At 36.9% G+C, this 14,792-nt stretch overlaps 1 protein-coding gene across 5 annotated transcripts in view; it reads left to right on the forward strand.

The window, feature by feature from the left end:
- The window catches only part of HnRNP-K (Heterogeneous nuclear ribonucleoprotein K), a 105,371-nt gene extending 92,072 nt beyond the window's left edge, over nucleotides 1-13,299 (forward strand). For all 5 annotated transcript variants that reach the window (XM_066283127.1, XM_066283129.1, XM_066283128.1 and 2 more), the window contains 6 exons: nucleotides 3,562-3,690; nucleotides 6,712-6,923; nucleotides 8,588-8,791; nucleotides 9,258-9,570; nucleotides 9,994-10,163; nucleotides 12,491-13,299. In XM_066283127.1, the coding sequence (XP_066139224.1) occupies nucleotides 3,562-3,690; nucleotides 6,712-6,923; nucleotides 8,588-8,791; nucleotides 9,258-9,570; nucleotides 9,994-10,163; nucleotides 12,491-12,527 (1,065 nt within the window). In that variant the 3' untranslated portion in view covers nucleotides 12,528-13,299. The remainder of the gene's footprint in view (nucleotides 1-3,561; nucleotides 3,691-6,711; nucleotides 6,924-8,587; nucleotides 8,792-9,257; nucleotides 9,571-9,993; nucleotides 10,164-12,490) is intronic.
- Nucleotides 13,300-14,792: the final 1,493 nt, after the last annotated feature.

The following is a 14,792-nucleotide window of genomic DNA, read 5'->3' on the forward strand; positions in this document are numbered from 1 at the left end:
CGCTTATAATTTGATAGCCAGGTTTCTCTTTGAAGGTTTGTGGAAAAAACTTGTGATATACAGGGCGTCTCCAAAAGGTGCAGAAAATGCTACCACAAGTTCCTGAGGCTGAAATATGATGGTCTAACCCAAATTACCTCACAGTGGATGATTTCGGAGATACAGAGTGTCAAAAGTTCAATTCGGTTTCAGTTTTTCATAAATATTTTTTAACGACTGGTGCATTATCACAATATTCGGCTGGAGGGGGTTTTGGAGTTGGGTTAGATCGTCACATTTTAGCCTCAGGAATTTGTGGTAGAATTTTTTCCGCACCTTTTACAGACACCCTGTATATTTCCTACAACATCATGACCGCTTTTCTGCTGCGCTTTTCGTTCTGAACGGAGTCTAAGTTAATTACGGTGTTTGAAGTGGACATTTCAGTTTTTCCCATCGGCGAGAAAAGTTGTTATCCCGTGGGATTGATTTCCTGAACATATTTTTCAATTTAAAGTAAAAGTGCATCGAGTCTCACTTGGTGATATCTAGAGTCTATTCCAGTCAATTTTTTCGACAAGTTCGCTCTACGATTTTTGGTCACATCCAGACAACTTCATTAAAACATAGCTACCGAACGTAGGACCTCTAGACCCCCAGGCCATGACAGTGCCGTTGTCGAGTCTACATAATCAAATGCCAACAGAGCAAATATGAGTGGACATGAAATCATACATTTGCGAGTCTTACAAGTTTTGTTAATCCTTTAATCCGAGAGAATTTTGCTAACTTTATAGTTTCGGTAGAAACGTTAAAGTCGAAACAGCAAATTTTTCTACCCAATTTATCAATGCTGTATCAATTGGTGCAACAAGTAGGTTTCATTATCGACGATTTGTTGGTGCAAATTTCGCAGTTTTACCTAAATATCTTGACACTAACCTCAATTTATGCAACAATCAGTTAAACAGAATTGGAAATTTGGAAATTCGTATAACAATAGATCTAGTAATGAACATTTTTGTTATTGAAATTACAACCGTTGCAAATAAAGCAAGAATCGGCCTTGAATTCACACTTTGCTGGATTTGTTTAGTCATGTTACCTACTTGGTTTCTGTTTCAGATCTTTCGATCGCTTTAAAATAGTTTTTTAGCACGTTGGGTAAACACCAACAGAAATTATTAAGCGCAAAATGTAAAGATTGACTTCGTTGTCATTCCTGCTGTTCCCCGTCGTCATCATTCCCCCTGCTCCCCATCGTTGTCATTCCTGCTGCTTCTCATCGTTGTTTTGTCTGGGCACTGGTTTTGGGTCCGCCTCTTTTCCATCTTCACGGTTTTCAAACTTCGACATAAGGCGGTACAGGAAGGATTTATCATCCCTCCTTATATCTCGCTTCTTAGGCTTGGAAGCTGGTTCCTGAGATCAAGACCGGCCGAAAGCATAGGATCTCCAGATGGACCAACGGGTCATCGTGAGTGAAAAATGGGCTGGTTTGCTCGATATCGGATTGCACGTGCTGTGTTTAGACTCAATTTTCTGAGCTGTGATCGGACAATCTACTATATAAGGCGATGCCGATGCTATCGTCTGGTATAAATGATAATGGGTTTGGTGAAGTCTGTTTCTCTTAGAATCGGGAGGAATGCACCCTCCAATAACCTCATGTCGTTAGTAGCCGAAACTCTCTAGGCTCCGGTCCATCTTTCGACAGATTTTCTATCACTCGATTAGTGTCACACTTGAAGCGATGTCAGCTAGTCAGACTCAGAGCTGTAGCTGATGTTTCCATCTGGCCGAGCGCATTTTTCCCCGGCAAGAGTACTTTGAAGCGGACTGACCTTTCGTCCTTTTCTTGTGTGCTCGAGCTAGGCGAGTACCTGCCGGCACGCAGCGCCCGATTTGAGCGGAGCAGAAATGCCCTTTCGAGCTGAGGTGATTTTCTCTTAAGAAAAACCCCACAAGAGTTTTAGCCGTCTTCTCCTTCGAAGAATAAGAGACTCTCCGAGCAGATTTTGAGAATATTCTTCTCCTCGGACGTAGTTTGCTTCGGGTGTGGTACGCCCTCCTGTTGCAGCTCGAGGTCGGTTCACCGGTCTTCATTCTCTCCTCAGTTGCATGAAAATCAAGAAATTAATCCGCCCTTTTGGGCAAGAGTAAATTCTTAAGTTTCGCTGGAGGGTTCCTTGAGAGCGCCACATATTCGTCACACTCCCTGATTAGTGCTTCTGTGTCGCTCCTATCAGCGACTTCATCGCGCCACAGCATGGTTTGTGTGGAAGGTCTAGGCAACAGGAAGTATTCATACACGGTGGCCAAGTCCACTTCACTCGAGAAGAAAATCATTTCTCACCAGGAAATATCACTTTTCGCTCTCCCTTAACGCAGGCCTCTTCGACGGACACCTCGACCTGCGTCGGTGCACCAAATGACAATAGACAGCGTGACGCCTTGGTAATTTCATAAATACGTTAATAATTTTATTCATTCGTACCACCTGGGCGGGCGCCTCAAGTGGACGGAGGGCCGTCGAACATGGTTTTCCAAAGGGTCGGAAATGAAACCCATGCGAAGTTGGTGAGCAATTTTTCAGTGAGCAAGTCGGTCTGGTCCGAAGAAAGTAAACTCAAATTTTTTGTGATTTTAAGAGAATTTTCTAACTTTTAGACCCTGTATTTTTTTATGAGCGGGTGGGTTTCTTTGGCACCGATTGAAGACCTAGGGGCATCTATGTTTAGATAAGGTTCTAGATTCGAACTGCAACCCAAACGGGGACCTAGCTAAGTTTATTTTCAACCTAAGTATTAAGATTACTAAGGAGGCTTCGTGCCAACAGGCATAATGTTGACGTACTCTTGCAGAAATAGCAAAACTGTATTACGGTCCAAGTCTTGCATCTTCAATAAAAGTCACAAGTTAAAAGGACATTATTCTGTTTCATCCATCTTTCACAAACTTTTTACGTTCCGGTCGCAGTGAAAAGTTTCCGATGTCGGTGGTAAAATATTGCGCGAACAGTCGCCAGCACGTAGCACCTTATGTACATAAATTGACTCGAAAAGTGCTCCATCTTCTTCCAGAATTCGAGTATAAGGGAAAATTGACTGCCGATGTGTTTTTATATATAAGAAGAGGCCCATTTAGAAATTGGGTGTAATGCTGAACTGGAGGTCAAGCAGAAAACCGCAAAAGACACCCTGGAACGTCAAAGTTTAACCATCCAACGGAGGAAACTTCCCGATACCCCATACATATGCATGGGTCGTAAAGCAAAATCGAAGGTCTAGGCAACGAAAGGAGATGCACGAGTAAGGTCGACAAGGTTAAATTTCGTATGCAAGTCACAGGGCCGAGGTCCGACATTTGCAATTTCACACCGAGTTTGCTGGTAAAATTTACTGTGAGAAATTTCAATATTAAACGGCGAGTTTCGAGAGGGAGTTATTTTAGGAAGTTAGGTTATTAGGGACGGGCGATTCTGTGGAATTCGGCTGGATTTGAGTCAAAAACTTGAACAGGATCGCCATCGAAACAAAGCTCGATGACTTTTCGGATTATGAGGTAATTGTTCTTTTTCAGAAAATCGGAACTCGCATCAAGATTTTCTCGAATCCGGCCCCTCAGAGCACCGACCGCGTTATCCAGATCATTGGAGACGCAGCCAAGTGCATCGACACTCTACGCGAAGTGCTTACTTTAATTAAACAGGTAAGTCTTGCTTTTAATTAGAGTGGCTTGACAGGAATTTTAATGTTTCGGTGCGAGTTTAATACGCCTCAGCCCAGCCGCAGGCGTTTCGGTAATATGTTTCTGATTTTTGAAACTCCCGGTAACTTTGGCAGCAATAGGATTTTCCACAAAAGTTAATTTGCGATCAATGCTATATTGAGAGATCGAAAAACTGGAGCTATTGAATGCCTGTAGTTGTAGGACTAACGGGTACTGCCAGATCTATTGATCACACGGAACGTACCGAGCTTCTATACTTTTAATGCCAGTTTTTACGTTAGGAACCTCTTAAAACAGCTCAGCGGTTTTTTAGATATTTTCCAGGTGCCATAGTTGTTGACAAAATGGCGTATATAATTTTACCAAAATTTCTCAATTACACTCTTATGGGCGAACAAACCCAAAGTTGTTTTTCCTCCTTGGGAATGCAAAAAGGAATATTCAATTTCGCGTATGTTCCGGTTTTTTTTCTCATTCAACACATCCTTAAAGACCTAAACTTGCCGATTCCAGTCCAGAGAGTTGCGAGCAATGACTTTCTTGCAAAAGACGTGTACTTGAAGAAATTTCTGAAGGTACGAAAAATTTAAGATGTTTGATTCACGTAGTTGTTAGGGGAGTTGCGCTTCAAAGACCGCATTTCACGCTTTTGAAAGACTCAGTCTGTTGGATATAATCGGTATTTATTAATATCTACCAGTCTCGAAGTTAGCGAAAATGTAGTATAATATTGGGAAACGTCTAAAAATAGATATTTTCAGTCAGGTAGAACTGTGTGGGGATGGTCAGTTCGGTAATCTCAACCAACTCCCGAAAATAAAATCGAACAGGAGGAGCAGAACTGCCTCATTTTGCTTTAAGGAGCGACTAAGAGTATCTTGAAGAACTAAACTGACGTCACTATAGTAGCTGCCAGGTCAAAATAATCAAGTTTTAGTCCTTCAAACCGAGAGTTTTTTGGGAGTCGTACATACTACAACTCATCCAAATATTAAAGAAATTACCCATCGCCATAGGTCACACAAAAAAAAAACCAAAAATATTTAGGGACCTGATAAGTCGTTCAATGATCTTCAAATCGATCAAAATATCTTATTTATTGTAAATTTCAACATGCGTTAATTTTTTTTTTATTGAGAGTCCTAATAAACGCTGTTTCTGTGTATTAGTTCTTGGTTAAGAATTTATTCAGGTACCTATAGATCTCCCTAGTAAAATCTATCGTTACATGCATCTGATAGTTTTCTATTAATTTTTGGCTTAAATTATGTAGCGATCCGTAATATCGGAGCGTCATCTGCATCTTCACGTGGTCATCTATTCGCGGTATTTCTTCGCGTTTTGTCTTGCCCACATATGTATTACATAGTATATTATATTATCCCACTCATACACGCCTGGCGCTGTGAACAACCAAAGCTCATTAGGATTCAGAGATGGGGGATAATATATAACCACCCATAAACTACGATACATTATCATTTGGCTTCGTAAATTCCTACAAGTAGTTATACTGTTAGCTTGATCCTCATTGTACTTAGTTTAAGTGAAACAAACAGGTTCTTCTAATGAAAATAGTTTTGGTAAATAAAGAACTATAATTTGTGTGAAGTTTATGGTAAAATGGAACGCTCGGGTGTTCTTGTAATCGAAGAGAGTGTACGTAGCGAAAGTAGCAGAAAAATCAGAAGCTCACCGTTGTCGAAAGATGCAAAGGAAATCATTTTTTCACTTTTTAACTCTCTAAAAATAGTAACAGCGATTGTATTTCTGAACTTGAGACCAGTGATTCTGATCAAATCTAACGGATTAGCCTGAATAAGTAAATAAAATAATATGCATATACAGGGTGCTTCATAGACATACTGACATCCTTTCGGGGGATGCAAAGTTCATAAAAACAAATATTTAGCTCCAATAAAGTTAGATCCAAAATCGCTTCGTTTTTAAGACAGAGAGCGTTTAATTTTTTATTTTTTTAATTTTTTTGAATATTTCGAAAACGGTTTGGGATAACGGCATGAAATTAGCGACACGCTATGGCGGGATAAACGTGCATGTGTTCCGAAGTAGGCAGAATACTTCCACGTGCACCAGTGACATCCCTGCGGCCGTATCATGGAATGTTTTTAATGGAAAAAATGGCACGCCATTGATTTTTTTAAATATGAATATATTTTTTTGATATCCCATTAATTCTGTATAGAAAAGGCTCCTTAATGTTTTGTTGCTCAAGTAGCCGTTTTTAAGATAAAAAATCATTTATCATTCCTGTGCCCACAAAAAAATCGATATAGGTCTCGGAACACGATTTTTTTTTATTCTTTAGAAGAAATGGGTTAATTTTCTTTTAATAGAGATAGAGAACATGAGCTGAATGGAGACATGCGTGAAACATACCTCACCACAAAATAATACTCTTCTTCCAAAGTATCGTCCCGTTAAGTTCTGAGCCATTTAAACGTGCAAAAATGTTGAATAACGAAATATACTGTATATAATTTTAATTTTGACCATTCAGCAACATTTTGAACCACTGTAATCGCCATATATGTTTATCTCCTACACATTTATTTTATGTGACTTACCGCAATGAGTAATTTGTTCAACATTTGGACACAGCATAGCACTTAATACCTTCCTTGAAAAACTAAGCTGAATAATTGGCAATTGTGAAAATGTCGGTTGCCGTGAAGGCAATAGTAACATGAGTATTAACAATTTGTTCGATCGACGAAAATATAGAATTTTGTAGGTCTAGTAGCATAGGTACTTCCTACTAACATTTCATTCATTTGACGATCATTTTTCGGCAAACATCAAACGTTAAGACATGATTTCTACACAGTTGATCGTTTATTGTGGCAGCTTCATTAAATGTTGGCTTGACTACCGAATTAATTTATACAGTAATGGCACACTCTTTATAATGTGATTTTTTTCGACAATGTTCTATTAATATTGTGAAGTGAATTTTTTAAATCTTTTTCCCCCAATTAGAGTCCAATCAAAGGCGCCGTCAACCCCTACGACCCCCACAACTACGATGAATTCTATGCCAATGAGTATGGTGGCTGGGGCGGTCAGCAGCAAGGAGGTGGAGGAGGAGGAGGAGGAGGAGGTCGAGATCGCGATGGATCCAACTTCGGAGGTAACCGCGGAGGGCCTCCCAGTGGCGGCCCGCGTGGAGGACCCCCACGTTCAGGTCCACGGTAAGTGTATTATAACTTAATTTTCCTGTGTTGAAATTTCCCACTGGAAACTTCACTTTCCATTGTTAGCCACGATCGGCAGAGTTTACAGTAACTATTTTAAGTTCGCAATAGTCCGTTCGATTTTGCTACATGCAGTTTGGATTAGCAAAAAAAGTAGTTTTAGCTAAAGGACTTAACACGGGAATAAACGGGCGCACTCAGCAGAGTTCAACGGTTGGGCAACCATTGTTTCTGCTTATGACACGTTACCCTTCTACCTTGATTATGGACTTAAATGGGAGCTCACGTCATTTTCGTTTCAAATTTCAAACGTGCTACATGTGCTGAATGCGACCAATATATTTTCCAATTCCATCAATTTATGACAAATCACAATAAAGCTCTTCAATGATCCCTTAAGTAAGTGCTTGAAAAATCTGTAAATCCTCCTACTTCAGCGTACTACAATTTAAATTCGCCATAAAATTTATATCGATTTTATACCTCCAGACTTCACTTCGCCCTTAAAATTATCAAGTCATAATTAGTTTTCCGAATCATGCATCCCTCGCTCCCGAATCCGGCCCCCGGCCCCCTCAGCCCTATTCCCCTATCGGAGTCCATCCAGGATTTATGCGGATACTTGCGAAAGCTGTTAGGCTTATGAGTTGCCAGCGCTAATATAATACGGTTCTGCCAAATTAAGTTATTCTAGTCTAGGAAATGTGCTATTTAGGACCGGACGTTATCGGCATGTTGTTGTCATTCATAGCTTCTAAGCTATCTCGATGAGATATCTAAATGTCTTTGTGTTTCTTGTCTTTTGATGAAATTTCTGAGGGGCGATTTCAATTTCTAGTTTGTGATAGTAGGAATTTCGGGATTTATGCTTGAGCGGGAGTCTTTGGCAGAAAAGCGGCATTCATTGTTTATGTACGATTTTCCGTTTTGGGAATCGCAAACGTGTATATTCTAATGGGTAATAGTCAAAAATAGAGATCAAAAATATGATAATTAGAAAAACATTTTATGGTTTATGGTTGTACGAAAACAAATTTTTGCTGGTACTTTAAATTATACAAGGGGGTTCAAAATGAAAGTCTCTTGGACATTTATTATTTTCAGTGCAACAACCGAGTTTTGAACTTCCAAATGCACTATATGTCTCAATTTAATAATTTTGAACTCCTAGCGTCGCTTGAACGCTAGAAAATAAATAATGTTTATTAATCACGAGTCGGATTATTTGTGTTGGAATTTGATCCGGCATTGGAGCTGTTTTTGCAAAAGTCAATAAAAAAAGTTCCTGATATATATTGTTATTTATTTTTTCATTAATTGTATTAACGTGGAAATTTACTAACGTGATTTTAAAATCTATTTGTGTTAGAAATATGAAATATGAAAACTATTAACAAACGTATAACACACACACAAACAAATAAAATAAACAAATAAATTTAAAATTTAGGTCAAAACAAATTTTAAAATGTATTTTGTTGTACGTTTTTTACGTTCAAAAATGTTTTCGATAAATTTTATGAACCACTCTGTACATTTGGAAGTATTGGACAATAAAACTATCTTGATATGATAAATACTGAAGAAACTGTGATATAAAATTTTACAGAATATAAAATTTGAACAGGTTGTATACAGTGTTGTATTCTCCATATCTTTAGAGATGGCCCTAGAGGTGGTCCCGGACCAAGAGATGGTCCCAGAGGAGGACCCGGTGCACCTCGCAGCGGCCCCGGTTTGAGAGATAGTCCTTTCGGGGGAGGCAATAAAGGAGGCGGCGGTAGTCGATTTGGTGGAGATAGTGGTCCGTCCGCGCCTCCTTCACTGAGAGCAGGTGGCGGCGGAGGAGGAGGATTTGGGAACAGGTAAAATTAAATAAACGATCTGAACGGTGATCTCTCACAAACACCTGATATATTCGGGCGGGATCTTTCACCTATTGCGAGGCAAAATTACTTCTTACGCAGCGGGTGGCCTTTCCACGGTAACGAATAGTGAAGAGTAGTCGCAATCTTAAACTCCTTAAGACATTTTAATACATCTGTTTACTCTTCACGACAGTGTACAACGAGAGAACGTACCGATTAACTAACTAAAATCAACACAACCTAAAACTAAAACCGATGTTGCATACTAATAAAGAACAGGGGCAGGGACAAGCTACATTATAAACCCTACGGTAAATCAATCAGGACCAAGGTTGACGAGTACGATAAACAAAACATCAAATCGATCCGCAACATTGTAAATTCATGTAACACGTACTATTCTCCTATTGCATCAATTAAATGAATACGTAACTGGTTTTCCTATATGAAAACTCAATTTCAGGAGTGGTCCCGGAAATCGAGACACGAGCTTTGGCAATAGAAACTCTTTCGGCGATCGCAATAACTTTGGTAGCGGGGGCGGTGGTGGCAGCGGCAGCGGTAATCACGGGGGAGGTGGTCCCTTTGGAGCTGGACGTCAAAACAACGGATCATCTTTCGATAGAAACGGATGGGGAGGTAGTGGTGGCCCTTTCAGCCAGCCACCACCGTCCTATAACGGATCCCCACCTAACGCTTCTTCTGGACCAATCGGACTAGGAGGAGCCACTGGACCAGGTGGACTTACCTCGACGCAGGTCACCATTCCAACTGATGTGAGTATTTACGTTTCCTTTGTCGGAATAACGCGAAACGTAGCCGGGTTTGGCAGTTGAGGACGACAAAAGCACTTTCTGCGCTTTTTATGTACATACGGAGAGTGTCAATTTACATTGAATTAAACGAGCGTTCGATTTTGCTGCTTTCAAATAGTGCTCTGGTAACCGATCACAATGTTGTCTAACACGTTCCTATAGAGAACTCTTTCAGACGTAATTTTAACGGTAAGTTGAAAATTGACAAAAAAAGTCCTCCAGGTCTCAAAACATTCAAACAACTCACCGGCTGACGTATTTACAGAATTTTTAACGTAAATATGTTGTGAAATGAACTTCGTGTATTCTATTGAGTTGAACATTTTCAAAATCGTTGTTTTTGAATTTGAAATCCGTCCGTTTAAAAACAAACTTTTTTTTTAGCTTGCGGGTGCTATAATCGGCAAGGGAGGAGGACGAATCCGTAAAATTCGCAACGATTCGGGAGCCGGAATCACCATTGACGAGCCACTTCCCGGATCCAATGACCGCATTATCACCATCTCAGGAACCGCGAACCAAATACAAATGGCGCAGTACCTGTTGCAACAAAGGTAGGCATTCCTAAACTCTCGTTCAGTACCATTATCATAAGACTAACATTTGTCATATTTTTGCACTACAGTCATAATTTAATATCAGTTTGGTTTGTCTTTCTGTATATAAAAGATAATCTGGGTGATACCGCAATAAAGGTAACAAAAGAGTCAAATTTTTAAACCACATATTAGAACTGTATCTTTCGTTATCCCTTGCGATTTCACCATACCTTTTGTCAAACTAACTTTCTTTTCATGGGATTTCTGGTGTGTGGATCCGCTTGCTTCCGCTACTAACACGGGGCAATGTTGTGTGGAAGACTAGTGATTTTGTTGTTCTGTTTCGAAATAACAAGGAATCACTATTCATCCCACAAAGTTGCTCTCTTCGGCACCGTCGAGGCTTCATCATCTTGGGAAATGTGTGTTAGTACCATTAGTGTTTTAAAACGGTAAAAATGTTGTTCGAAGAAATTGTTTTTTAGTCGGAACTTTGCTTTATGTTGTGTCTGTGGTCGGATCGCTTTGAACAATATTTAGCCGCTGCCATATGGTGATTTTCTAAGGTGCTAAACCGTTAAATTAGGGTGTGTATAAAGTAAGAAATTCCAGCAAATTCAATGGTTGTCAAGATTAATATGCTGTGTAGCCATTATCTGTCTAGCTATATAAATAATTTCTGGTTATTCGGATCGATTATCGGAATTTGGTCTAAGATCTCCTAATTTGATAGATTCTGTAAGAATTTGTATCTCGTACAAATTATATACAGGATATCCGGAAATAACGATAAAATATTTTGGGAGGCGATTCTAGAGATTGAAATAATAAAAAAAGTACTTATAAACATGAACTAAAAATTGCTTTTTAAGAAGGTTAGAATCTTTTAAAGGGGGTTCTGTGAACATGGTGTTTGCTCAATATTTTCGAAATGAGGTAGAGGATGCACTAAGATGAACGAAGGCCATTTTTAACACTTCTTGTGAATAAGTGATAAATCTTCAATAATATTAGTCTTGTTATTGCTGGCTAATAAAAAATATATATCTATTGCAAGCATACCTGCAATGTTTATTAAGATATACATTTAGATGCTCATATACTTGTGTTTCGGGTTTATAAAAACGAATTTTTCTGGAAAACACTCTGCCCTAATGAGATGAAATAAGAGGAATTTCTTTACTTAAAAAATATTTTCCATTCAGTAATTTGATTTCAAAAATTAAGAAATGTTACAAACAATAAAGTTAAGACAACAATTATGTAGAAAACGCCTTATATATCACGTTTCTGACTAAAATCTGCAATTATTAACATAAAAGTGTTCCCACTCCAACTTATTAAAGTATACCGAATTTCATAATTTAGTGCAAACCATTTCGAAATAATTACAAAAAAAAACGTCTTGAGAGTTCCCCCTTTAAGGAGTTTTAGCCCCTTTAAGACGTAACTTTTGTATGTATGCATATATTTTATTCTATGTTGTGATAGGAACCCTTTTTTTATTATTTCTATCTCCCAAAAAATTTCGAAATTATTTCCCGACACTCTGTATAGATGCATCTTTGAACGTAAAATAATGAAAGTTGCAAGGTACACCGCTGTGAAGATATAAAGAATGTTACAAAATCATACCAACATCGAACATCAGACATTAGAATATGGATTATACCCATTGAAACAACAGGAGTCCTTATTTTAAATACACCTGAATTCATATATTTACTAATTTCAACATTTTTTCGCATATAAAGTATAGAAAACGTGTTTCCGGTGGTTTCAAGGGTGTGTGTATACGAATTTGTCGTTTAAATTTCAAACCATTAGATCATGGTTGTGTTACTGTATGTAGCCGATAATTTCAGCTTTAACTGTCGGTTATATTTAATGTATTCTATCAACGATAAATGTTTCTGAGGAGATAGGGGGAGAAAAGACGATAGTACACGACGAAATATTATAGAAACCACAATTTAATAAAGTAAAACCATTAGCAAGCAGGAAGTACTAAAGAAGACTAATGGTTTTTGCTACATTGTACAATTTACAGGGTGATTGTTTTCGGGTTAAAGTTTAAGTTTGACGCTTAATAAAATGGTATTTTGGGAATTTAATAAATTTGACTAAATCTACTGGAACCTCAGTATGCATAGAAGTTTTTTGTTTACATCTTGAGGTTAAATCTCAACAATATGCAAGATATTTGAATATATTTTGAAGAATATAAGGTCTTATTATTACGACATTAATTGTTTCTTAAATGTTTATATAGTATAGTGACGTAAAGTAAATATTAAAAATGTATACTCATATATTAATTTTCTTTCTTTTTCTTATTTCAGCGTCCACCAAAATACAGAGAGCAGGAACAACTTCTAATCCCTTAGGATGTAAAACGTACACGTTAATATTTGCCTAATTATATCCAATCTAGTAATAGTTTCAACTTTGTCTACTAAGGACTTACTATCATCGATAATATCCCTAGTAGACAGAACCAAAAAGAATAAATATTGTCATTATATTTTATGATGAAAACATTCCAAATGATCTATTTCATGATTCATATGGGCATTACACCAACTTTCGACTTTCTAATTTGAAGCAGTTTTGGAGTGTTGATTTATTCGTGATAATGTAACCCTTTCAAAATCCATCATTTGCTAACTACAAGAGAAACGATATTGACTTATCATAATTATTATTCGTAGATTTAGGAGTAAGTTTTAGTTTTTATTGGTGTTCATACTTTTGTGACTGAAGTTTGCTTTACGCCCTATGGGATTTTTAAGCTTAACTTTTCAGGTGTCTAATTTATTTTAAGTTAACAAAATGAAAATTTATTACAAATTATTTTCGACACCTATTAAGTTAAGATTTACTTTGTATAAAGTACTAACCTCAGGATACATCGTTAAGTTACAAAGTCTAAACATACGTGGTGGTCGACAATTTACATTTAAGTGTGATTGCTAAGGGAAACGAGTAAGTACAAATAGTGGCAAAATTTCCTAGGTTTCCTTGGCAGCATTAAAATTCTACCAAATATTCTTTCAATTTAGAGATAAGCTTCTTTATCATAATATGTTATGTGTATGAAGCGATGTGTAGTAATGTCGATTCCGTATCAATAAATGTCTGTATTAGTGGATGTTTTTAGTTTTATTTCGTTGTCTTAGTCTAACGATTGAATTCAGGAAAACATGAAATAAACAAGAAAAATCAATTTATCCAAACAACAAATTAGTTACCAAATAAACAAGTATACTTGCTTATTTAACGGCACCCAGTTTTTTAATACATCACAATACATTAATTGATCAAAACATGTCCCAACACCTACAATAAAGATAGGAAACTCAAACCTTTAATAATGTATTACGATGTGTCTTTTTAGAACATTTTAAGTTCTTCGTCTTCAATAACTGAAAAATTATGAATGTTACATATATGAATCTTGAAGCTATGGAAAACTTATCTTCTATCTTTTATTAATAGCTTTTAATAAATGTAATAAATGTAAAGTAAGTAAGAATAGAAAGAAGTAAAGAAATAAATGTGAATTAAAATAATTTCAGTTTAAATTTAAAGTAATAAAAGAACCACACCACTCTTTACGTTATAAATAAAAATTCAAGGATGAATATGTTCCTTAAAAAAAATATGTTACTCTAGCAAAATGTCGTTTTGCATCAAAGAAAGTATTGATCATCGGTCTGGCAAGATTGATAGTAGAAATACTCCCTATGATTAATATGAATAATCAATAAAACACAAGGTACTTCATAAAGAGACATGTGATTTTAATTTTGGGCGCCGTTTGTAAATGGACTTAATCATTTTTTGCTTACTACCTTGGCTAAAGATGCATGAGGGGCTTTACTTCAACCGTATCTGAGACAAGAATAAATCGTTATAAAAAAAATACTATTAAACTAATTGTCTCTAATTTTTACAATACCAGTTTGATGTTTCGATTTTAATAAATATATATATACATTTTTAATAGAACGTCATGTACCAGATGTTCCAAATAAGCCGCTCACGTCTATATTATATTATATAATGGCATGAGCCTATGTATTTTAGACAGAAAAAAGGAGTTTGACACGCAGAAAAAATAAAACATCTGCTCAAAAAGCTCAGTACTCCTTGAAAAATCATTCCGCCAATTCATCGCTTATCACATAAAATATGGTGTTGACCTTTTGTTTAAGCATTTTGAGAGCCTGTACTGAGTTACATCCATTATTATTGATAATGTTATGATCACAAATATACATATATTGGCAAGTTTGATTTGATTCTACAAACAGAGAATAGCCCTTAGTCTTCTAACAAAAATCGATACACATTTATAACACACAGCACCGAAATTTCGATTCTAAATCAACATTTTCATCAACTCTGACTTTACAAATAGCTTGAATTGAGTTGATATGCACACCATTTCCTTTGTCGGTTTATTAACCACATAATAATTTCTGGCGATACATATGTATTTCAATCAATCAATACAGATGTGGAGGTGCAGATATACATACATTGTTCATGTTTTACTACTTCAATTATTGTGCATTTGAAATTATATTGCTTGATGATCATACAACCGGATTACAATTTCCACAATATACTTATAGTCAT

Source organism: Euwallacea fornicatus, chromosome 6 (genome assembly GCF_040115645.1).
Source record: "Euwallacea fornicatus isolate EFF26 chromosome 6, ASM4011564v1, whole genome shotgun sequence".
In the NCBI taxonomy this organism is placed as follows: domain Eukaryota; kingdom Metazoa; phylum Arthropoda; class Insecta; order Coleoptera; family Curculionidae; genus Euwallacea; species Euwallacea fornicatus.